Source organism: Pogona vitticeps, chromosome 4 (genome assembly GCF_051106095.1).
Source record: "Pogona vitticeps strain Pit_001003342236 chromosome 4, PviZW2.1, whole genome shotgun sequence".
Lineage (NCBI taxonomy): Eukaryota > Metazoa > Chordata > Lepidosauria > Squamata > Agamidae > Pogona > Pogona vitticeps.
Genome location: NC_135786.1, coordinates 117,581,076 through 117,606,725, shown reverse-complemented (window position 1 = coordinate 117,606,725; position 25,650 = coordinate 117,581,076). Strand labels below are relative to the sequence as shown.

Sequence of the window (25,650 nt, the reverse complement as noted above, 5' to 3'; positions counted from 1 at the left end):
GGGTGGATAAAGAAGAATGTTTGTTTAAGAGTCAACAACATTGCTTATTCTGTCAACACCTGTATCAATAGACAATTTCTATTTGGTTTTTTTAATGACATATGCCCTGGACATCTACCATTAATTATAGGTCTTGTTGATTAAATCAACTGGTTGCAGCTGAGGGGCACGTAGCATGAGCTCTTTTGTTGCTAAAACAATCAGGGGCCACGTGGAATCATGACAACCCTCTTGTCCATAAATAAGCCTCATTAACTTCAAAGAGACTTTCTGATGTGTTCATAGGTAAAGAACTGCAAGCTAAGTTAATTCTTCAGAATAAACCCTGTTAAGCCAAATGGTAGTGATTTGAAGCCAATCATCTGAATCCTACCCCAATATGCTATCACCCATATTAGCTTTCTTTCATGCAGTATTAAGGTCATACATTATTTCAGACACAACAATGGGGCACAGTACATCTAGATTTAGAGAGAAGGCAAAAAGAATTATATGGATATGTGTTCCAAAGCCTTATGAGTTTAAACACTCTTTAGTATGTTTACTGTGTGTCTTTCTTAGCCAACGAATGCATACTGAGCCAAAGAATGCTTACTGGGGCTTTACTTGAACCTCTGGGAGGGAAGTCAAATCACCTGCATTAGGATGTCTGACAAAGACTTCTGCACACAGAATCTATGTTCATGTAAACATCAGTGTTGCATCCCAATTTTCCTGAATCATCATTTGATTTTAAATGTATAGACTCATGGAGCAGCAAATAATGCTGACTGTTCTCCAGGCCTCCTACCTAACTTACAAATTTCTTCACCATCACCTTATGTTTGCATACTAAAGACATTTCCGATTTAAAAATGAGAGCTCTAGCAGCAACTACCAAAGTCATGTTCTGCTGCTACCAATAGTCAACTAGGAATCTGTCCTCTGAAGAGAACAATTTAGAAGTCACAGCCATCCTACTCTATATACACCTGAAATCAGATCATGGGGCATTTCATACATGTGACTGATCACCTACCTGAATTAGCCATTATGATTTAATAAGTGTTACATACAGCACTGATGGTACCTGTCTGTCATGGGTTTGGAGGGAAAGTTCCATCCTATGGGGAGTGGAAGGCGGGACATCAGGGGGGAGGTGCTGTACTGTATATATATTTGGAGCTTGTGTGAAGAGTGAGGAGTTGGAGTCTGTGTGTCAGACTGAGTACAACTGTGTGTCAGTTAGTACCTACCTGATAGGTTCAGGTTTCTATCTGGGTAGCCAGAACTGATAGGTTCAGGGTCTGTGCTTTACTTTAAAGTGTTCTGTGTGAACCAAACTGTTGTATGTATGATTGAGACTAAGCCACGTTACAGTATCCTTACCTGATCATTTTGTTTTCCCTGTTTGTTATTTAAATAAACCTTGTTCTTTTGTTTAGTAAAATCCATTCCTGGTCTGTGTGACTCCTTATAGGGAATGGTTGGTGGCAGCATAGTTAAAGTGTGGCATACTCCAGTAGGTCTGGGGTTGTCACAATAAGTACAAGCAGAAGTTTGATCAAAGCAAATGAAGATAAGCTAGGCATCCATACTTGAACAGTGGATTTCTTGAAGGCAAGCAATAAATACCTGAAGAACTTGTTAAACATGACAACTCCTTTGCATTTGGGTGAGAAGGGCTTAACTGATGAAAAAAGAAGTCCGTTTCTGAGATGTTCCTTTGCTTGGCATCTGCTTTTGAATGATAAGAAACACAATAGGGAGTCCAATAGACCAAGAGTACAGGAGGAGATCCTATAGAGCTTCTGGACTTCTGACACTGTCATCCTTAAACTTTCAGGCTGGTCTCTGCTACATAAATCTTGGTATATTTTCCCCTGCTGGGAATGTGTGAATAATACTGCAAGTCAGTAACAGACTGCTTTTAGCATTTTGAGTCATGGATTCAGAAGCAATATAAAGCAATCATAAATCAGAGGTGGGTTTGTTTGCTTTTTGGAAGGGTCTTTGAATGATGAATAAAAGCATTAGACTTGCTACTTACCTACTAACTGGAGTTCTAAGTCTCGACATAACTCTCTGTGAAAGTCTGCTTCACACCAAATCTTTCCATCAGGAGTACGAATCTTTGCTTCTGATGGATTAAAACCTAACAGTAATGCAGTTATATTTAGGAAACTTTACCACAAACTTGCTAATCCAAATGTTATCACTGCATTATATGCATAAAATCTGCTCTAGGCATCTGAAATGTGTTTCCTGAAGCAAAACCCAGATCGTAAAACTGTGCTATATAAAACAGATTAAAAGGGGATTCCTGTATATGAGAAAAATAATGTGGTGACACATATAGAAGAAAGTAGATGCACATGGAGCAAATACAGTAAATATTTACATACACAATTAACTGATGTCCACAGACGTGTTGCAATGCAAAAACTGTGGCCAAATTCCTGCAGTTCAAATTATGCTTGCAGGACTTTTAATCACTAAAAATCACTCCATGCCGGTGCTATTCAGCAAAAATAATTTCAACCTCTATTGACTAATTCCCATTCATATGCAGTCAGTAATTTCACATATTGTCTAAAGGCTCTATAAAAAATGTTTTTCAGATAATTTAGGAGTCTGCGAGAATTGTCAGCAATGGTATGAAACTGCTTCCCAAGATTGCAAATAATTGCTACAGACAGCTTGACACAAGCCTTAGATCAGGTGTGGCAAGATTAAGCTCTCCAGATATTACTGAACTGCAATTTTTATCTGGCCAAGTCAACACAGCCAACAGTGAGGAATGTAGGAAGTTGCATTCCCAACAAAATTTGTATACTTAGATTGCAAATTTATCCCTAATAATGCACAATGCAAACTCAGAAAGAATATACCTGCATGGATAGTAAATGCAAAGAAATTCAGTAAAAAAAATTAAAAAAAAACTTTTTAAAGAAGTATTTTGATCCCACACAGGATTCCAATGAATCTCAACTTTTCCTATAGAAACCTTTGCCTTGATTTCAGAATGAAAATAAGCATTCTCCTACATAAATACCGTGTTTCCCCGAAAATAAGACAGGGTCTTATATTAATTTTTGCTCCAAAAAACGCATTAAAGCTAATTTTCAGGGGATGTTTTATTTTTTCATTTACAGCAATTTACATTTATTCAAATTCAGTCATGTCATCTTCTTCTGGTTGCTGTGGAGGGTGGGGTTTCACTTAACTAGTGCTTATTCTTGGGGTAGGGCTTATATTACGAGCATCCTGAAAAATCGTATTAGGGCTTATTTTCAAGTTAGGTCTTATTTTTGGGAAAACAGGGTATTCGGCCCTGACAGGTTCAATAGCTCACAGGGGGGTGTTTGCATAAATATGTTTAGCACTATGGGATGGTATATAAAGCAAAACAACAACAACCACATTTCAATTCTGAAACTATGTACCTTTATAACAGGGAGCAGGAGGTGCACTTGTCACTTTCCTGACTTTAGGAGTTATTGTATTCTCAGGAGCTGCTGTAGTTATTGGATGATCAGCATATTCCAGATGATGCCCTCTGCCACCAAGTTCTTCTGGATGGTCCCATTGCTTTCTAATCCGTTCTTTCAATCTTTCCAGTTTAGCATCATGCTGATGCTGCTTTAACATATCTAGTCTGTGAGCACTGGAGGTAAATCCAGAAGAACAAGATTCTACTGACTGCAATTCTTTTAGTTCAAGATCCTGAGTCGTACTCAGAGATGTTTTTGTATGCTCATCTTCTTTGGATCCCTCAGTTTTTTCCTCGTCTGATTGGGTGGGAATTACTGCTTTAAAGAAAACACCTGAATTTTTCAAGGCATCAATTGCAGGACGGTCATTCAAATATCTGACAATAGTTTCATCTGAAGAACATGGGCTTTTGAAATCCCTGATCTGCAAGTCTGGTTCACATTTTTCATACGTCATATGAGTTATTTCTTCAGTCTTATTCCCTGCTCCTTTATGCTTCAGACATCTGGCCTCCATCTGGGAAGAGGTTTGGTAAGATGGGGCCCACTGAACGTGTCTAATAAAAATACATTAAAAATCAGAAACAGAGAGGAAGTGGTAATCAACTCTACATACCTTATACAGAAAAACATACACTGAGAGTCTTAGAGAGTAGCTATGATTGTGCAAACATATATATTTTAAATGGTTCTTTTGTTGCTCTTGTTGAATTTCTTTTAGCAAGCCTTCATCTTGAAGGTTAAAAGTTACTCTTTGAAGTGTAACATCCTTCAAAATATTTCCATTTTGGAGAAGAAAATACAAATTAGGGGCCTTAAAGGAACTGTGGAGTGGAGGGGGCCTCTCTACAGCTCTAAAGTTGAAATACAGAATAGGATGACTTTGAAGCTGCATGGCTTAAGCATAATAGAAAACCTTGGCCATGAAGAGACAAACCAGAAAGTATCACTTCACTGTTTTCTGTACCATAGAGATAAACAATGATAAAAAACCCTTGGTTGTTGCTTGTCAGTGGCACTCAAAGAAAAGCTGACATAGCAAGTGTTTCTACCATCAGCTGTAGCCAAAGTATTAGTCTGTATTTCTGAGGAAAAATACGTGGAATACCATGGCTCAAAATAGTTCTCTGCATTAATACAGCAGGGAAAATGAAAGCACATGGTGACCATAATTTTAGATAACACAGCCAATCAAAACTTGTAGACCCTTGTGACCTCTTGTTACACTGTACCACAAGACTGCTGAATTTTGAAAACAGGCAAATAGCTTCCTCCTCAAATAGCCCTGAATCTCAATCAACCACTGTAGTACAACTGCACATTGATGTTGAGTGAACTCTCTCCCATTGCACAATCCATGGAAGACCCTAGCAAGGGCAGTGATTATAGAATGGAGCTAGAGAATGGCTGGAACTCTACTACATATTTACACAGGTATAACTCCCTCAGTATAACTTCAGCAGCAAATTGTTGCAACATAAGAAGTCAGCACAGGCATTTGCTACCACACACCCAGTCATGCTCGCACTGTGTGACAGTAATCATCTATGCCAATATCTTAACTTGTGGCAATTCACCATTGAAATTTATGCCAATTGAGTTATGTTGGTTAGCATAACTAATAGGACTCTGGCCAATGTGCATCACACAGTCCATTCCAAACCCCAAAATTCATTCCTGTTTCAAGAATACTTGAGGCACACAAAGACTGTACCTCTTATATTATGTGACCAATCAATACAACATTCATTAAAAATTACTGACAGGAGCGCCAGTCCAAATGAAAACTTTTAAATTTTGAACTGGTTTTTGAATCAATTCATATGGCACAGTATATTTGGCACTGTGCTAGCAGACAGTATAGGTTTGTTCTGTGCCAAATGTGGAGAAGCTTGGGCAAGTACTTTAAAAGTTCTAATTTTTGTTTTCCATAATAATTTCCTTCCCCTGAATAACATGTTTTGGAGACACAAAGCCAATTGTCTAGCTACAGTAGTTTACCAATGCCTGCTACTGTTTCCTGAAAAGAAAATGCATACTTTTACATCTTTTTCTTTACTTCAGATTAATCCATCCTGTTCTTCAGAAGATAAATGGCCTTTAAAAGTCTTATGTTATATAGGAAATCTTTCACAAATTCTGGCTACGCTCCTTGTAGAAGTATTCTATAGCAGTTGATTCTCACAGAGGTGTGAATGGAGCTAACCTCTGAGCAAGAGAATAAGTTAAGACTGCAACTTTAACATAGGAATAAGGGAAAGAAAGAAAGAGGAACCATAGAGAGATGGAGAGACAAAAAGAAAGAGGGCCATGGAGAAAGGAGGGGAACCAGAGGGGGAAGGGGGGAGAAGTTGCAGGAGAGAAAGAGAGGAGCTATGAAAAAAAGACAGAAAGAAGTTAGCTACAGAAAGAGAGGCAGAGAAAAGAGCATGAGAGAGAGGCCATAGATACTGGACACAAAAGGATGAAGAGCCTGTAAGAACGGTGACAGTTCTACTAGTCTCCTTGTAGGTGTCTTTTCTACTCTTCTCACAGAAGTGGAGGGGTACAAAACAATCAGCTCCCCTATAGAGGCAGGAATGGGGAAAAGGGGGCTGGAATATGGAAGTGTTAGAAAGTTCTGGAAATGAGTCATCATATACACCTGACAGGTAGAGGTCTGGAAAGAGCCTGGGAGAGGAACAACTGCCAAATAAGGAGGAAAGTAAGAAGAGAGAAGGGATAAAAGGGATAGAGAAGGAGAAAGAAAGGGCATGGAGGAAGCAAAGGAAGAAGAGGGGGAAAGGGGGAAAGTGATACAGGAAGACGAGGAGAACATTGAAAACCGAAGGAGGAAGCCTTCAACTTGAGTTGCCATAAGGGTGGGAGTGCATAGTGAAGGAAGTCAAATGAGTTGGTGAGATTAAAAGTACTAAGAGATGAAGCAAAATTCCAGAGGAGAAATCAACCCCCTCACAAAACCTATTATTGGTCAAGAGAGAGACGTGGGCAAAAAGAAGGCTAGAGCGAGAAAGAGTGGTTAAGATGTCTGGAAAAAACAGTGCAACAGGGAAAGCCACTGTAAAGATGAGAACCAAAGGAAGAAGGAGGAGAGATAAGTTTGGGGGAGTATGCATGCAGCACCTTCCAGACCTGTCTACAGACCAGGAGAAGAATACGGACATCCCCACCTATAGAAGACACTTGGGAAGAGGTTCAGAAGGACAGTTTGTTTAAGAGGCCTGGCAAGTTTCCAGTTATGTTCAGTAAAGATATGCTGAAGAGGCTGAAATTGACCAATTCTATGAAGAACTACAACGCCTTCTAGAACTGACACCAAAGAAAGATGTTCTCCTCACTACAGGGGACTAGAATACTAAAGTAGGGAGTCGAGAGATAAAAGAAACAACAGGAAAGTTTGGCCTTGGAGTTCAAAACGAAGCAGGGCAAAGGCTAATAGAGTTTTCTCAAGAGAACAAGCTGGTCATCACAAACACTCTTTTCCAACAACACAAGAAGCATGGACATCTACACATGGACATCACCAGATGGGCAATACAAAAATCAGATTGATTATACATTCTCTGCAGACAAAGATGGAGAAGCTCTACAAAGTCACCAAAAACAAGACCCGAAGCTGATTGTGGCTATGATCATCAGCTTCTTATAGCAAAATTTATGCTTAAACTGAAAAAAGTAGGAAAAACACTGGGCTAGTCAGGTTCATATTCAAGATCTCATTTGCATGAGCCTATGAGGAATGGAGGGGCAGAGTCAGCGGATGTGACAGACAGGTCAGTAACCACTCCTGTCCATCACAATGGAACCCTGATTTAACAACCAATGTGTGAACAGAAGAGGCGGAACTAAGAAAATATAGGAAGAATGGAAGACAGTTAAAGATCAGTTAGGGATGAGTCAGGGATATGAGTTAGAGTTAGGGATTTCAGTTAAGGATATTAGTTAGAGAGAAGCAGTTTAGGCAGTTAGGACCAGTCTTGTGTTAGACAAGAATAGAGAGATAGATAACAAGATAAGAAATGAATTGATTAACATGATTATACATAAGCAAATATAAATGTTATGAAAGCACAGTTTATTGAATGAATAAAATAAGACCATCCATGATTTACTTTATATGATTTACTTATAAACACTTAAATAAACATTGTTTTATGGAATAACACTGATTTAAGAGTCATATTTGATAGAGTGAGGAATAAGTCCTCTGGTGGCAGCGAAAAGGGTTGAAAAGTAAATGTCATACCCAAAAGTGAACCTGGGTTGTGTGGAAGAACAAACGGGAACTGGGGGTGTGTGACATTTATTTATTTTATTTATTTATTTATTTATTTATTTAATTTATATGCCGCCCACTCTACCCAGAGGTCTCTGGGCGGTGAGCAGCGGTTGGGATTCGAATGAAATCCAGTGAGCCAAAATAAAGTGAAATTTATTAGGCTAGATACGAATGAAAAAGAAATTAAATGAATCAAAAATAAAGAGAAGTTTTCTGAGTCTGGGATTCAAAGGGAAGGAATACCAGAAAGCCTAAAATACAAGAAAATCTCTGAGTCTAAGAGACCTGGTTGTCAATAGTCCAAGTGAAGGAGTAGAAAAACCTAAAGCTTGGTGTGAATAGCTTGATAGGGACTCCTGATTGTAGAAAGACAAAGGCAGGAAAAGACTCTGAGGAGATTTCTGTAGTTAAAAGTTTACCTCAAGCTGAGAGTGTAAGGACCTAGAGGGCTAGCTTTAGATCCCAAAGCTCAGAGAAAAGGAGCACTGAGGGGACCAAAAGTGGAAGCCAAGGTCTAAAGGAACAGCTGAGGTGAAGATAACTGAGGCTTACAAAAGAAAATTAAAAAATATTGCTTGAAATAGCTGGGTGTCTGGAGGCCAAAAGAGATACAAAGTAACAGACACAAGGAACAGCAAAGCTTGAAGTCCAAGGATACAACATAGAGATCTTGAGCTGCTAAAAGAAAGCTACATAGTTGAAATCTCTCTAACACAGTGAAAAAAAGGGGTCCTTTTAAATTGAGGCTTGTATATTGCAATTGGTGAGAAAGCAGCCTACCAATTTAATAAAAATATAAACGATTAAGTATGCCTTCCAAGAGAGGAAAGAAGGCAGTTATGGAACTTGATGAGAGTCAGATATTATCTCAGGAAGGGGAAATTTCAGACCAAGAGAATCAGGAATATGAGGGTCCAAGGGAACAGGAGGATAGCTCAGGGAGAGGAACTGATGTAACCTGCCTGGAGTTTCGAAAATGGAAATTTGAAAAAGAACAGGAATTTCGGTTAAGAAGATTACAGCTGAAAATGAGAGAAAAGGCAGAAGCCAGAGAAAGGGAGATAGCCATGGAACAAGAAAAAAGACAGCTGGAGGCCAGAGAAAGGGCTCAAACCAGACAAGCTGAGGCAAAGGCCAGAGAAAGGGCTGAAGCCAGACGGAAATGAGGGAAAAAGATAACTAGAGATGAAAAAACTAGAAATGGCATCTCTAAACAGTAATAACAGTAATAGTACAAATGAAGGGGTCTCAAGAGCAGACCTTAAGAAATTCCCTCAATTTAAAAAGGGGGATTGCCCTGAATCTTTTCTAATTTCGTTTGAGAGGGCCTGCTGGGACTATAGCGTGACGGGACAGGAACGTATGCTGATATTAAGGTCTTTAATTAGCAGTGAAATGTCAGAAATTTATGCTAGTATGTCAGAAGACCAAGCTAGAGATTATGAGATCTTTAAGAAATTAGTTCTCTCAAGATTTGGAATAACCAGTGAAAACCTCAGACGCAAATTTAGACAGTTAAGTAAGAAGCCTGAAGAGTCATATTCACAATTTGGGGCAAATTTAGTTAGATATTTACAAAAATGTATGGAGCAATCTAACATGCGAACTTTGCAGGATATGCAGGACTTCATAGGATTGGAACAATTTTATTCAGCTTTGCTGCTGTATTAAGATATTTAGTTAGAGACAAACAACCTAAAACACTACAACAAGCTAGTGAATCTGCAGATTTAATATCAGAGATTAGGAATTCAAAGCATTCTGAAGTGAAATTGGACATACTCTGTTTTCTCTTCAGATCATATAAATCTTTCGCCTTTTACTAAAGATTTCCGTGGAGAGGAACATTTATGAGTTTGTAACTGAAGATTGGTATTGTGAAGTATGGGACATTGCATTAAATGATAAATTGACTATGGAACTTAAAATAAAAAGAGGGGAAATAATAAGCACTATTACTTGTATTTTTTTGTATTTTTGTTGTTATGTATGTGGTTTTTTCTGTATTTTTTTTAAAAATAACTAATTTTACACAAATAAATTTTACCCTGGCCAAAAAAAAAAAAAATGAAGTGAAATTGGACAGAAACTTTGAAGAAAAAGAGAACCTAGAGATTTCCACAAAACCAACAAATATACAAATGGAAGCCATTTTAGAGAGAGACCCTCAGAGCAGTACCAACAAAAGGGTAAAAGCTTTGAAGGGAAGGGAGACAGAACCCCTTACAATGAACAAAAAATTTAAAAAACTTCTTTTGGTTGTGGGAAACCAGATCATTATATTTCAAATTGTGAATTTATTAAAAACAAAGAAATGGGACAACTGAAAACAGGGAGAGTTGTACCTAAAAAGTTGTACTGTATACAAAAGCAGGATGAAGGGTCTGAGACAAACCAGCAGAATGGCAGTTTAACTGACAGAACAGTGACACAGGAGCAATTGCCTCCTCTAGCAGAAATTGTCCACTGTTATTAAGTTAAAACTAACAGGGAATTGATCAAGTCAGCTGAAGAAAATATTTATATTAACAACATCAAGTATCTAGCTTTGAGAGACTCTTGTTCTCAGATAACTATATGCCATACAGATATTATTCCATAGGAAGATATCATTCCAAATGAGAAAATTTCAGTTAAAGGAATTGGGAGAGAATTAATTAAGTTACCCATGGCTAAAGTGCATATAAAGTATAAAGAGTGGACTGGTAAATTTAAAATAGCTGTTTCAGATCGGATCCATACACCTTGTTTAATTGGTTTAGTTAATTAATTATATCAAAACTGTTATCACACACTCACAGACAGAAAAGATAGAAAATCCTTATGGTAACTGTGAGGTTCCTGAGGAAGATATAAGTGTCAGCCAATCACCTGAACTTGCAGGAGCTGTAGATATAATAAAGTCTCAGAAAAAGAGTTTTAGGCAGAAACAAGAAAATGATTATACACTGCAACAATCTTTTAATGCAGTCAAAGAATAACCAGTACTTTCAGAATTCCCTAAAAGAGTCTTTATAGATAAAAATATCCACAAACAAATGGATATCCCTTTTGAGTACAGAGAGATGTCTGGAGTTGGAAAAGAGGTTTGGAATAAGATGATGCATGTTAAAGGTGGTTTCATATATATATAAGTTCGCAAGATAGTCAGAACACACCCACTACAGTAACTGGAGAAAGTGGGGGAGAAAAAAATTTACTAGAGAGTCAGAGAAATAAATGGGTAGAAGAAAGTTGTAAGGGTATGAGAAAGCCCAATGAAAGGAGTTTTAAGCAGGAGATAAAGGAGAATAATAGCTCAGAGAATTGGTTAAAAGAGTTTCAAAATCTCACTCTATTGTTCTCTGAAAGTCCTGAGAAAATCTGGACAAAGATCTTGTAACTAAAGAAAACTCCTTAGTGATGACTCCTGAAAAAGAGGAAAACTTACATGAGGATCAGGAAACATTGTGCTACCCTGAGATAGTGAAACTGAAAACTTTAGAGGGAAGTAAATTGCAGTCAGCAAAAGTAGTATCTAGAGAAAGGACACAGTTAACCGAAAAAGCTGATTATTCTGTGTCTGCACAAGTAACTAAAAACTAGGCAACATGAAACCCTATCTAAGAAATTGAAGAATAAAGAAATAGAACTAGATACAGTGGGGTCTTGACTTGAGAACTTAATCCGTATTGGAAGGCGGTTCTCAAGTCAAAAAGTTCTCAGGTCAAATCTGCATTTCCCATAGGAATGCATTGAAAACCATTTGATCCGTATCTGCTCTTTTCCGTCCATAGAAACTAATGGGAAGCTGCTATTCCGCCTTTGACCACTAGAGGGGGATATTTTGTTTCTTTTTTTCTTAGGTCAAGAAAGGTTCAGGGAAGGCATGGAAAATACAGTCCAGGCAGTACAGTACCAGGCAGTCTGAAGACTGTCTCCCAATCCACTCTCTAAACACTGGGAGGAGTGAGGAAGCAGACAGGCACCCTTTTCACTGGCCAACGGTTAACTGAAAGTTCAAATTTTGCACTTTCCCTGCCTCCCACGTGGTTTTTTTTAGTTCTTAACTCAAATCTAAGTATGTAAGTCAAGTCAATATTTTCCTATGAGAGTGGTTCTTAAGTCAAAATGTTCTTAACTCAAGCCGTTCTTAAGTCAAGACCCCACTGTAAAGTTAAAGGTGCATCTAAATTAAAGAAGTAGACAAAATGGAAAGAAGTATTAAATAAATTTACTCTAGTCATAGGAAAAATAAAAGAGGACAGAGTGAAAGCTATGATAAGGATAGCAGGCTATACCCAGTGTTGGGAAAGAAATGTCAGATGTATAGCCTCTCCTTTAAAAATTATAAAAGCTAAAAGAAAAAAAGATCCAGAGGTCGAGCAGATGTAAAGAGACCCTAGAAAAACTGCAGACTTCAGTAAAGAGAGGTTGATGTAGTATCCAGAGATGTCGTTGTATCCAGAGATGTCGAATCCAGAGAGGTCGTTGTGTCCAGAGATGCCGTCGCGTCCACAGAAGTCACACTGTGAGAGGTCCAGAGTTCTGGGGTGACTTCACCATCATCGCTGTGGGAGGATTTGAACCAGGAGCCGTGCGGAGCCAGGCGGACAAGAAAGACAGAGCAGGTGAGACATTAATTGGCAAATGGAAGAGAAGATTGTTGATTGACCGGACATTGCAAAGAAAGAAACTTTATGTGAGGTTGCGAACTGTGAAACCTAAAACCAACAAACATGCAAGATGGACACTAAATCTGAAACACTTTGATGGTGACACCCAAAGCAAAAGAAAGACTCAGAATAAGATTGCAGATGCATGGTCTCGAAGACCTAACGGATAACAGAAAGCAATGAGAAGTGGTACAAGAAGACGGAAGAGGAAGAAAAGAAAAAAACTTATAATAACAAATATTAGAAGTGAAACTAATCAAAGGTTCTGGTTATGTTTTGCAATTTAGTAATGTAGCATTATGCAATGTAGTGACAGAAATAGAAGATTTTCCTACCAACATGAAGGTGTATATGGATCTATTTAAAGAAGAAAAAGTGATTAGACTGAAAGATTGGCTGTATAAAATGAGATCGATAGATCAAATGAAACAAGTATTTCAAAACAAGACTATTTCATGGTTGAACTATGCACAACTGGAAAGATGGACTAAGGAATGGGCAAATAAATATAATAAAGGTAGAGAACACACAAAATTTGAACAATTTTTACTTTCATATGAGGACATTCAGATGACTGACTCAGTAAAAGGTACAGTAAGTAAAATTTATTCACTTTTTAATTTAGAGGAAGAAGAAAGTGAGAAAGAAGGATTGAAAATGGTGTGGGAACAAGATATTGGGAAAAGAATAAATGAAGAAGAATGGAGGAGGATATGGAAAATGAGGATTTTAAGACTGATGTCAGTAAGAATAAAGGAAAATTTTTTTAAACTTAGTTTAAGATGGTATTTAACACCAGTAAAATTAAATAAAATCAACACCAGTCATCCGAATGTCTGTTGGAAATGTGAGAAAGAAGTTGGTACATACTTTCATATGTGGTGGGAATGTGAAAAGGTACAAAGTTTTTGGAGACAAATTTTTAAAGAATTAAGTTGTATCTGCGGAAAAGATATAGAATGTAAGGCTGAGATTGCTTTGTTATCAATATATGAGAATGTGGAATATGACAAAATGATTAAAGAATTGATAACTAATCTAATAACAGCAGCTAGATTGATTATTGCTAGACAGTGGAAATTAAAGACTGAATTACAAATTGAAGAATGGTATAAAGAAATATGGAATATAGCATTAAATGATAAATTAACTTGTAATTTAAAGATGAAGAAAGGAGAGTTGAAAAAGAATAATTTTTATGTAATATGGGGTAAATTTTTGGAATATATGAGTAATTTCCTCTTTCTGATTGTCATCCAATTATCCTCCAGATTCCGTTATGAAACTGCAGAATTTTTCAAACATTTTTCAAACATACAGATATAAACTGACTTTAATGTCCCACTCCAAAAGGGCAAGGAGGAAATTATTTAACAGGGACTGCAACACATACAAGGTAATCTGTGACCTCCCAGAAAACACTTTGTGACCTCCTTGGGGTCATGACTCCCATGTCAGGAAACTTTGGTCTATAGGATCCCCTCTTTTGCTCACTATCATTTAGAAAGAGACATCAAGCAAAGGGATTTCCCAGATTTGGACTCTTTTCTTTGTCAGTTAACCGCTTCTCACCCAAATATCAAACTTTGGGTCCCTTGTTGGGAGAAATGTGGCATTATTATTATTATTATTATTATTATTATTATTATTATTATTATTATTATTATTATTATTATTATTATTATTATTATTATTATTATTATTATTATTATTATCATCATCATCATCATCATCATCATCATCATCAATAATAATAATAATAATAATAATAATAATAATAATAATAATAATAAAAATAAATAAATAAATAAATAAATAAATAAATAAATAATGAATGTGAATGGCGTAGATTTTGTGTGCTGTGCCTGTCCCAACCTAAGACCTACAGACAGAGACAACTCGGTTTTCATATCTTCGTTGTTGTTTAGTTGTTAAGTCGTGACCCCATGCACCAAAGCACGCCAGGCCATCCTGTCTTCCACTGCTTCCTGGAGTTGGGTCAAATTCCTGTTGGTAGCTTCGATGACACTGTCCAACCATCTTGTCCTCTGTCGTCCCCTTCTCCTCTTGCCCTCACACTTTCCCAACATCAGGGTCTTTTCCAGGGAGTCTTCTCTTCTCATGAGATGGACAGAGTATTGGAGCCTCAGCTTCAGGATCTGTACTTTCAGTGAGCACTCAGGGTTGATTTCCTTCAAAATGGATAGGTTTGTTCTCTTTGCAGTCCAGGGGACTCTCAAGGGTCTCTTCCAGCACTACAATTCAAAAGCATCAATTCTTCGGCCATCAGCCTTCTTAATAGTCCAGCTTTCACTTCCATACATCACTACTGGAAAAACCATATGTGATGTTTACCACGTGGTCCTTGCTTGTTTCACCAAACAAAAGGAGCTCACGCTATGTCCTCTCACCAGGAGATATCAATTGTGACATTCCCTCTTTTTCTCACTGCCACCAGTGGATTTCCTTTATCCACAATGTAAAAGACTTTAGTCAGACACTTGTCTGGTTACTACCAACAGAACTTGTTCATTGAAGTCATTAAATTCAATCAGAATCACAGATGTTCTTTATTCAGTGCATACAATCAAATCATTAAAGCATCCTATATCTTCCCACATACTCAGTCACCACCTGCTTTATCTATTAACCTTGACCAGCTTAGTACTGTATATTTTCTCCCTATCTCCCTGACTCTCTATCTCTCTCACTCTGCAACTTCTATATCTCTCATTTTCTCTGCAACTTCTATCTCTCTCTGCCAAACCTTCTTATATCCGCTGTCATACACCCCCAGTTCCCCTGTTTGTTCTTCCACACAACCCAGGTTCACTTTTGGGTATGACATTTACTTTTCAACCCTTTTCGCTGCCACCAGAGGACTTATTCCTCACTCTATCAAATATGACTCTTAAATTAGTGTTATTCCATAAAACAATGTTTATTTAAGTGTTTATAAGTAAATCATATAAAGTAAATCATGGATGGTCGTATTTTATTCATTCAATAAACTGTGCTTTTATAACATTTATATTTGCTTATGTATAATCATGTTAATCAATTCATTTCTTATCTTGTTATCTATCTCTCTATTCTTGTCTAACACAAGACTGGTCCTAACTGCCTAAACTGCTTCTCTCTAGCTAATATCCTTAACTGAAATCCCTAACTCTAACTCATATCCCTAACTCATCCCTAACTGATCTTTAACTGTCTTCCATTCTTCTCATATTTTCTTAGTTCCGCCTCTTCTGTTCACCCATTGGTTGTTAAATCAGGGTTCCATTGTGATGGACAGGAATGGTTACTGACCTGTCCGACACATACCTCCCCCCTTGGAAAAGTTTGTATCATGGGGGTAAACGCTATAGTGATTTACCCTCATGTACAACATATGAGAGAATATTTTATTATACACACCTTCTTTAAACATTGAATAGTTATACATTTTATACTTATGCATTTTCTCTATTACCTCTTTTAACCTTTTTTCATTTTACTTTTCATTACATGTACAGTGTGGCGGGCCACTCTGATGCCTCTACCAATACAGGCTTCCAAGAGTGCTCACTACTATTCTTCACTTGCTGCCACCAACCTATCCTTAGTACTCACAAAGGACAAGTTTTTCTTTCAAACAAATAAAGTGTTTATTGATTTGTACAAAATAAAAAGGGTGAATCACAGGTAATAAATCAAGTTGTTAATCACGTTTCTCAATTACTAGATCACACAGACTTTTCCCTCACTGACTATCTCTCTCAAATCTATCTCCTTCTCTCAATCAACTTCTCTCATCTTTTCAAACTCCCCAAAACTCCCCCTTTCACACATCACACACACCTTATATAATCCAGTTCCTCCCCCTTCTGCATCACCCTCCGTCCTCTCATTGGCTGAGGTTCCCCTGCCCAGCTGTGATGGACAGGTGAGAGCAGAGCTGTATGCCACATACAGGATCACCATTTTTATTACTTATATCATTACATATTTAACATCTATTACATTTATATTTTCATTTATTTATTACTTATCATCAATTTTAACACTACATTGCATAATGCTACATTACTAAATTGCAAAACATAACCAGAACCTTTGATTAGTTTCACTTCTAATATTTGTTATTATAAGTTTTTTTCTTTTCTTCCTCTTCCGTCTTCTTGTACCACTTCTCATTGCTTTCTGTTATCCGTTAGGTCTTCGAGACCATGCATCTGCAATCTTATTCTGAGTCTTTCTTTTGCTTTGGGTGTCACCATCAAAGTGTTTCAGATTTAGTGTCCATCTTGCATGTTTGTTGGTTTTAGGTTTCACAGTTCGCAACCTCACATAAAGTTTCTTTCTTTGCAATGTCCGGTCAATCAACAATCTTCTCTTCCATTTGCCAATTAATGTCCATCCTGGTTTAATTCCATAATAAGGAGTTAGCAAAAAGATTTTCCTTCAACTTACCTGAAAGAAACCAAGGGCTCACAAAATTCAATACGTCCAAACTTTTTTACATTACTATCCAAAGTGTTAGTCTGCAGAGGGCTGCGCGGGGCTCTCTCCTTCTTTTGGGTGGGCATCCTGTAAGCTGAAGCAGAAGGAAAGCAATCTCCTAAATGTCTTTGTGGAGGTTCAACTAATATTAAAGAATAGTGGTAAAAATTAATAAATTATATTTCAGTATATTTAACGATGAGTTTTATCCTTTCAGAAACAAAGAAACACGTCACAACAATCAAATAAAATGGTGCAGTGACTTTTTAAAAATTATTTTGTAAAAATAAGAGGTGTAAAATATAATACACTTTCTTCAAATAAGACACTTCTTAATGCTATTATGAATCAAAGATCAATAATCTTGGTCCCAGGCTTTATGTGTTGGCCAAAATTACGATTTCTAGAAAGCTGTGGTAAAAGCAAAGGGGAACATATTTCCCATGCATAAACATTCTTCAAATCTGAAAAACTGATTTAGATAAACATCATCCCTTTATTTTTATTGACCAAAATTATACTTATGCTAAAGGAACTATTTCAAAAGGTAACAGCAGTTTTAAAACAGCTCAATGAACTTTTGATACAATCCTACTCAAGAGGTTAAAATTCTTTTTTTTTTCCACTAGAACTTAGAACACGTAAATTGCTACCAGTCTAAAAAAAGGAGCAGCACTGTGATGACAGCATCCACCACGAAATTAAGAAAATATTCATACCACGTGAATTCCATGAAATTACTAAAAAAAATGAGATCAGCATTTTGTAGGAAAATTTCTGCTGAAATTTACCCATATTCTTGCTCACAGATGCCTTAGGAAAAGGAATATTTAAAGGATTAAAAATATGAATTAAAATGACAGGGAAGGTAACCATAGTCTTCTGAGCCATTTACTTGAAAACCCTAAGAGCTCGTTGGGTAGCTCAGAGATATAGGTATCTGGCTACATGGCCAGAGGTTGGCAGTCTGATTTTCCCAGTATGCCTCCTGCAAAATAGAGCCAAGCTCTGTGGCTTTGAGCAAGCTGCACAGGCCCAGAGTGCCCCCATCAAAGGGAATGGTAAACCATTTCGGAATATTCTCTACCTAGAAAACTACTGCCGTAAGTTAGAATTCACATGATGGATGATGATGATGATGATGATTCAAAAACACCAAGTGAATATTTTTATTTATTGTTATTGTTAAAAAAACACCAGGCACAGTCAAAATTATAAAAACATTGACTGGTATTATATAACAGATACAAGTTTTAACCAAAGACCTAAATATCTACAGTATTAAATATCGGTGCAGTATATATACTGTTCTGAATATTTCTGATTTTTGTAGCTCTTTTGGTGTAATTTCTGAGATCTGCAACTACTTATAGTACTTTCTGAAATTTCTTTATATTGTTCCCAAAGCCCCAATGACCACGGGGACCACTGAAGTGTGTTTCATCCACAAGTGAGAATTGGAAAAACTGTATTTTGTTAATTTTTCCAATTCTTTATTTTCAACTGTGCCATCCCCTGAAATTGCAATGTCAATGATCCAGACATTTCTTTGTTCCATTACTAGTATGTCTGCTGTGTTATGTTCAAGCTGTCTATCTGTTTGGATCCAGAAATCCCACAAGATCTTGACTTCCTCATTTTCTGACACCTTTTCTATCTGATGTTCCCATGGGTTTTTGGAGGCTGGTAAGTTACATTTTTGTATAATGACCAGTTTCATCTTTTTCTTATCATTGTTATTATTATTATCATTATTACTCTTGTGTATACTTGGTATGGACAACTTCATCAAGTCTTGAGTCCAATTTAAACGTTCACAGATACCTTGGTCCCCAATTCCCATAAGCTGCCTGAAGCATTTTTAGTGGACTGAAATTTGCTGCTGAAATTTATTAGTGGAAACTGCTGACAGTACAATTTTCAGGAGTGCCCTTGGCCCCTAAAATATGGCACTGAAACCACATGTCCTCCACTGTTGGCTTATGCCAATAAACCACAAATGGGCTCTACTTCCAAATGACAAGGGTATGTCCAACATCTGAATTCTTCCTTGGAGCTTTGCCTTTACCAAAGTCTTACTCTGAAGCAAAAGTGATCCTAATATTGGAAACACCCCCACTGGCTAGGGCAAAGACACATATGTAAAGTAAGGATCTATCCAAAAGATGTAAATGCTGGCAGACCAGCAGCTCAGGCTGAAACAGACAGTTACAAACTCAGAATTCTTCAGAGTTCTTTGATGTCATAATGTTTCTCCCTTATATATAAACCTAGATGCTAACAATTCTGTTTTTAATTTTACAGTTTAACCTAAAGATTTTTGTGCATGCATTTCTTTGCCTAGAAAGGGTCACATCAGGCACACGAGACAAAGCATTACTAGTTGCTAAGAATTGATATCACTCCCAGGTGGAAAAACCCATGATGGGATGGGGATGGACAAACCTGTCCAGAACAGGTTGACCACTATCCCATGGTCAGACAGCCAGTGTTCATTAGTTTTCTTACTGTACTCTCAGCACTTCTAGAGAAACCCTACTTAGGCGCATTCCTCACCCACCAGAATATGGGATGATTTTCTCCTACAGCAACAGGCCCAGATTAACCAACAAGCAAAATAAGAATGTGCTTAGGGCATTAACAAGGGAAGGTGCCACCACAGAATTTGATTTCAGTGCTGCAGTTACCAGGGACCATGGTGCAAATGGTGCACCCTCCTTAACAAACCACATCCATCCATCCAAATCCCTTGGCTCTGTCCCTCCCTCCCTCAAGGGTCCCAAGAAAACCACCTCTCTGTCTAAAGCAATTGAGTATGAACCAGTAAAAACTAAAAGGAAGACTCATCTAGTCAGAAAACCTGTTTTCAGGGAAATAATTATTATCATTGTTTGATTATTTTGTTTGGAAACACAATAATCAATTATCATAATCATTGTTTACTGGTTTTACTGGTATTTTGGGAGGCTGGGTGGTTATGATAAAAAGAGCTGACATGGCCTCTATATTATACGTGTAAGCCAAAGAAATAACAGTCACTGATTAAAACAAAAGCTCTTGCTTCAGCTTTTCAGTTTACAGACTCTGACAAAATCTGTCTACAGCCGGTAATTTGATTGTACATATGATTTTGCATACAATACATGGTTCTTTTTGTGGGCATTTTTTTTCAAGCCGTAGGACCTTCCATGTGTTATATTCATAGAGGGCAACATAATCTTTTCAGTGCTTGGGGCCTCTAAAGGTCTGAATCCGGCCCTGCACAGTAAATAGAAAAACTGTCTTTCTATGCCAGAATTTGTTTGTTTTAAATTATTTAAATTGGATTGACTTTTAATTAATTTTTAATTATTGCTAGCATCCCTGGAAGAACATTCTGCAACCAAAAGGAGGTATTGTTAGACGTATTCAGAATTTCTGATAAATGATTAAAATATTTATCATTATAACACAACTTTCAAAGTTTTTGATACTCTGCCACAAAAATAACTATCACCCGAAAAGGAAACAGTGAATGTGTTGGCCACCAGATGTTGCTGGAGTGCAACTTTCTCTGTGTCTAAGGCGGCTAGAGTTGGTGAAGACTACAATCCAACACCAGCTGGAGAGAAACACATTTCTCCACCCTAACTCAAGCAATAAGATAACGATGGATGTTACTGACTTCCAAAGCTTCAAAATATAATTCCCATCAAACAAAAAACAGGTTGAAAGATACATAGAATCACTGCAAATGACCTTTTATCTTCCTCTTTAGAGTGCCTCGTAGACTTCAGTCAGTAATGACAGCACTCAAACAGAAATATATTTAAAAAGTTCTTCCTTATTACAGGAATTCATAAATCCTAACCTGTACTGTGATACAAGATGGGAACTCTGCTTCTTTGTATAAACCCTTTCAGTCTTCTCATTCCCAATATGTGGGTTGTGTGCAAAAGGCAACCCAAATGAGAACACTGAATACCCACAAACCCACCAGTAAAAGGGGCCTCCTAGAATAATATTTACCTTTCCTACTTATTTTTCTGGATGATGTTTTTTTGCTGTCCATGGCAGAACAACAAACACCTGTGCTTGCAGGCGATACTTCCAGTTTATTCTCAATGTGCTGCAACTAGAGTATGATATATAGAAGAAATACAGTTTAAATCCTTCTCCCAGGTATTTCAAAACAAAGCAAAATACAGAAAAACCACAGCTTGACAAACTGTATGGCTTTGCAAAGGAGGCCAAATTAAACTTGCACATTTTATTTCATACAGTTGGCCAGCCAGGAGGAGTTAAAAATCTAAATGGCTCTGCTATATAGCATCAATTCAGGGACTGTGGAAGTGGCTAACGCTGCTGATTCAGTAGAGTGCAACCTGAAAGAAGAACCAAGCAAACCTATTTTCCTTGCCAAAAAAGCGTGTTTCTTCTTAATTTTCAGGAAACATATGTGCTATATTGTTTTCTCAGAAACTGTAGGGTTTCTAGCACTGTATGTCCTACAATACTGTTGAAAGTCATCTACTTTCCCTACTGATGACAAACATTCTTGTCATAGTACACAATGGCAAATGGCAAATATTGGCAAAACAAGAGCTTTTCTACTTCCAGCATGCTCCCTGCTTCAGTGCAGTCAAGAAACTGAGGCCCTAGTCACACAAGGGAAATGTTCTCTAGCTATCCTTCAGTTAGATTGTTGCTTTTTTTTGTCCAATCACACAACACGCAGTCAAAATTAAAACATTTTCTCAGCCAGCGGAATAACTGCAGTTTATTTTCCACTCCCTGGGAGGATAGTGCTATTTTGTACATCTGTTGTATCAGTGCATTCCTCACCAGAATTGGTGGTGTGTACAACCTGCTCCGCTTGTTTTCAGAATTGAAGCCAAGAAGGTGGCCACCATTACTGCAGGGCATTTAAAAAAATTTTTACGGCCAATACATTAGTTAAAGTATGTCTCAGAGCAATTTGAGCCACTGCTGCAGTACTGGCATTCTGACATGGCGCTTTTTGCCAGTCATTGTGAGGAGACAGTTGCAGGGAGGGGGTTGCATGGGGGGAAAAGAAATGGCAGATCAAGCTGAAAGGCAGAGGAGATGGTAGGGGAAGTAGACAGACCAATGTGATTATGCAGGAGCAGCCAGCGCAACAGAGGACATATTCTTGGGGTGTTAACCTTGGTATATATGCTACGTGACCGAGAATTAGTACAACAGAAGAATGGCAAGTATTGGAAGAACAAGAGAACATTTCTCTTGTGTGACCAGGGCCTGATTTTACGGCATTCAAGAGCCGAATGCCAGGATTAAATCCTGAAAAAGAATGCTTGTCTCCTATTTTAAATCATGACAAATACAGGAGAGAGAAGATATTAAAGGTTGAACCCTCATTAGTGCATATGCACCAACACTGTCGTCCACAAAAGAAGTCAAAGAAATATTCTTTGATGATCTGACAGCTACTGTCAAAAAAGTCCCTGAGAGAGAGCCGCTGTTCATTCTCGGAGACTTTAACGCTAGAGTTGGTGCTGATCACAATTCTTGGCCCACTTTTCCTGGCCATTTTGGCGTTGGGAAGATGAACGAAAATGGCCAACACTTGCTGGAGTTTTGCTGTTATTATGGTCTTTGTATCAGCAACACATTCTTTAACACAAAGCCTTAACACAGAGTTTCCTGGAGACATCGAAGATTGAAGCATTGGCATCAGCTCGATTTGATCCTCACTAGACGTTCTAGCCTTCCTAGTATTATGATCACAGAGCGCTGATTGCGATACTGATCACTCCCTGGTGTGCAGTACAGTAAAACTGCGAACAAAGAGACTGTATCACACAAAAAAGGAAGGAAGACCATGTACTGACATCAGCAAGACTTGCAATCAAAGAAATGTGGAGGAATTTGACCAAGTGCTTCAGGAAACCCTTCCAGGCCCGGCTGATGCAAATGCACTTGAACGATGGGAACATTTCAAGAACGCTGTTTATAACACCGCCTTGTCCACATTTGGCAGGAAGACCATAAAGATGGCAGACTGGTTCGAAGCCCATTCAAAGAAGTTGATGCCAGCCACTGAGGATAAGAGGAGAGCTCTAGCAGCATACAAAGCCTGTCTTAGTGAGTACAACTTGCAGGCTGTTCGAGCTGCTCGTAGCCAAGTCCAACAGGCTGCCAGGAGATGTTCCAACTATTATTGGCTTCAGCTCTGCTCTCAGATATAGAAAGCAGCGGACACAGGTAACATCAAGGGAAAGTATGACGGTATCAAGCAGGCTTTAGGTCTAATACAGAAGAAATCTGCTCCCTGCTACAGGCGTGATCATCCAGGACCAAGCACAGCAGATGGACCGCTGGGTGCAGCACTACTCTGAGCTATATTCCAGAGCGAATGTAGTAACCAAAGAGGCATTATATAACATCAAGTGCCTGCCTGTCTTGGAAGAGATGGAGAGTGAACCAACTTTAGCAGAAATAAAAGCGGCCTTGGATTCCCTCGCCTCTGGCAAGGCACCTGGGAAGGATAACATCCCTGTTGAAGTGCTGCAGTGCTGTAGAGAGATCGTCATGACTGAGCTGTATGAAGTCTTTTGTCTTTGCTGGAGGGAAGGAGGAGTACCACAGAACATGAAGGAGGCAAACATCGCCACATTGTATAAGAACAAAGGCGACAGGGACAACTGCAATAACTACCATGGTATCTCTCCTCTCAACGTTGTAGGGAAGCTCCTGGCCCATGTTGTCCTGAAGAGACTCCAGATGCTTGAAGACAGTGTCTATCCAGAGTCACAGTGTGGATTTCGAACTAATAGATCCACCACTGACATGGTATTTTCCCTCAGACAGTTGCAGGAGAAATGTAGGGAACGACAGCCACTCTTTGTGGCCTTCATAGATCTCACAAAGGCCTTTGATTTGGTGAGCAGGGATGGCCTTTTAAAAATACTCCCCAAGATTGGATGTCCACCTCGACTCCTTAACATCATCAGGTCCTTTCATGAGGGAATAAAGGGCACTGTAGTTTTTGATAGCTCAACATCACATCCCTTTGACATCTGAAGTGGAGTGAATCAGGGCTCTGTCCTCGCGCCAACCCTGTTTGGGATCTTTTTTGCTGTTGTGCTGAAGCAGGCCTTTCGAACTGCAACAGAAGGTGTCTATCTCCGGACTAGATCAGATGGAGAGCTGTTTAATCTCTCTAGAATGAGAGCGAAAACCAAAGTCCAACTGAAATGCATGTGGGACTTCCTCTTCGCCAATGATGCAGCCATTGTTGCCCACTCTGCTGAAGACCTCCAACAACTCATGAATTGTTTTAGCAAGGCCTGCCAAGACTTTAGATTAACAATCAGCCTGAAGAAAACCCAAGTCATGAGCCAGGGCGTGGACTCACCTCCCTCTATTACCATCTCCACGCAAGCATTGGAGGTTGTTCATGACTTTGTGTACCTTGGCTTAACGATCTCTGATACTCTCTCCCTAGACGTTGAGCTGGATAAATGCACTGGCAAAGCAGCTACCATATTCTCTAGACGCACAAGAGAGTATGGCTCAGTAAGGAGCTGACGACATATGCGAAGATCCAGGTCTATAGAGCCTGTGTCCTGAGCATACTCCTGTACTGCAGTGAGTCCTGGACCCTTTGTGCACAAAAGGAGAGGAAGCTGAACACCTTCCATATGCGCTGCCTCCGGCGCATTTTTGGTATCACCTGGCAGGATAAAGTTCCAAATAGAGTACAGTAGTCCTAGAACGAGCTGGAATTTTTAGTATGTATACATTACTGAAACAGCGACGTCTACATTAGCTTGGGCATGTGGTGAGAGTGGCTGGTCGGATTCCAAAAGATCTCTTGTATGGAGAATTAGTGCAGGGAAATCGCCCCAGAGGGAGACCACAGGATATCTGCAAGCAGGATCTGAAGGCCTTAGGAATGGACCTCAACAGATGGGAAACCTTGATGTCTGAGTGTTCAGCCTGGAGGCAGGCGGTGCATCATAGCCTCTCCCAATTTGAAGAGACACTTGTACAGCAAGCTGAGGCAAAGAGGCAGTTCCAAAACCAGCAAAACCAGGGAGCTGGATAGGGGACAGATTGTATTTGTCTTCAGTGTGGAAGGGATTGTCACTCTCAAATTGGCCTTCTCAGCCACACTAGATGCTGTTCCAAGACCTCCATACAGAGCATGTTACCACAGTCTCTCAAGACTGAAGGATGCCTACTACTAGTGCATGTATTGTCATACATTTCAGTGCTAAAAGAACACTTACTGTTGCCTTAGTCTGTGAAAAGGCACGCAATGTTGTGGTTAAGTCTGTGCAAAGAATTTAAAGCAAGTACCCGTTAGTTTATGAGTATCCTCACAAAAATATTTTGCATGCATGAACATCATCACTCTGTTCACGATAAAGTACTTTTTTCTGTACATACATAAATATATAAAAGCAGCACAGAAGTACATCATTTTGGCAGTCATTTACATGGAATGAACTATTATTTTGTAACTCACTTCAGTGAAGACCACTGCATTGAAAAACTACATATAAACACACTTTGGAAATGCAGGTGTAACTGACCAGATCCTCAAGATTAAACCTAGCAATTGTTGTTTAGTTGTTAAGTCGTGTCCAACTCTTCGTGACCCCATGGACCAGAGCACGCCAGGCCGTCCTGTCTTCCACTGCCTCCCGGAGTTTGGTCAAATTCCTTTTGGTAGCTTCAATGACACTGTCCATCCATCTCGTCGTCTGTCATCCCACTCTCCTCTTGCCCT

The 25,650-nt window shown here is 38.6% G+C and overlaps 1 protein-coding gene and 1 non-coding gene across 2 annotated transcripts in view; one reads left to right on the top strand and one right to left on the bottom strand.

Moving 5' to 3' along the window:
- CEP350 (centrosomal protein 350) overlaps nt 1-25,166 on the bottom strand; it is a 211,492-nt gene extending 186,326 nt beyond the window's left edge. The window contains exons 1-6 of the mRNA XM_078392370.1: nt 25,148-25,166; nt 20,901-21,006; nt 16,863-16,986; nt 3,426-4,030; nt 2,030-2,134; nt 1,615-1,719 (exon numbers count right to left, since the gene is read on the bottom strand). Coding sequence (XP_078248496.1) covers nt 1,615-1,719; nt 2,030-2,134; nt 3,426-4,030; nt 16,863-16,986; nt 20,901-20,943 — 982 coding nt within the window. The 5' untranslated portion in view covers nt 20,944-21,006; nt 25,148-25,166. The remainder of the gene's footprint in view (nt 1-1,614; nt 1,720-2,029; nt 2,135-3,425; nt 4,031-16,862; nt 16,987-20,900; nt 21,007-25,147) is intronic.
- LOC140707210 (U5 spliceosomal RNA) lies at nt 9,531-9,646 on the top strand. Its single transcript, XR_012087132.1, has one exon. It is a non-coding gene; the product is annotated as a U5 spliceosomal RNA (small nuclear RNA).
- Nucleotides 25,167-25,650: the final 484 nt, after the last annotated feature.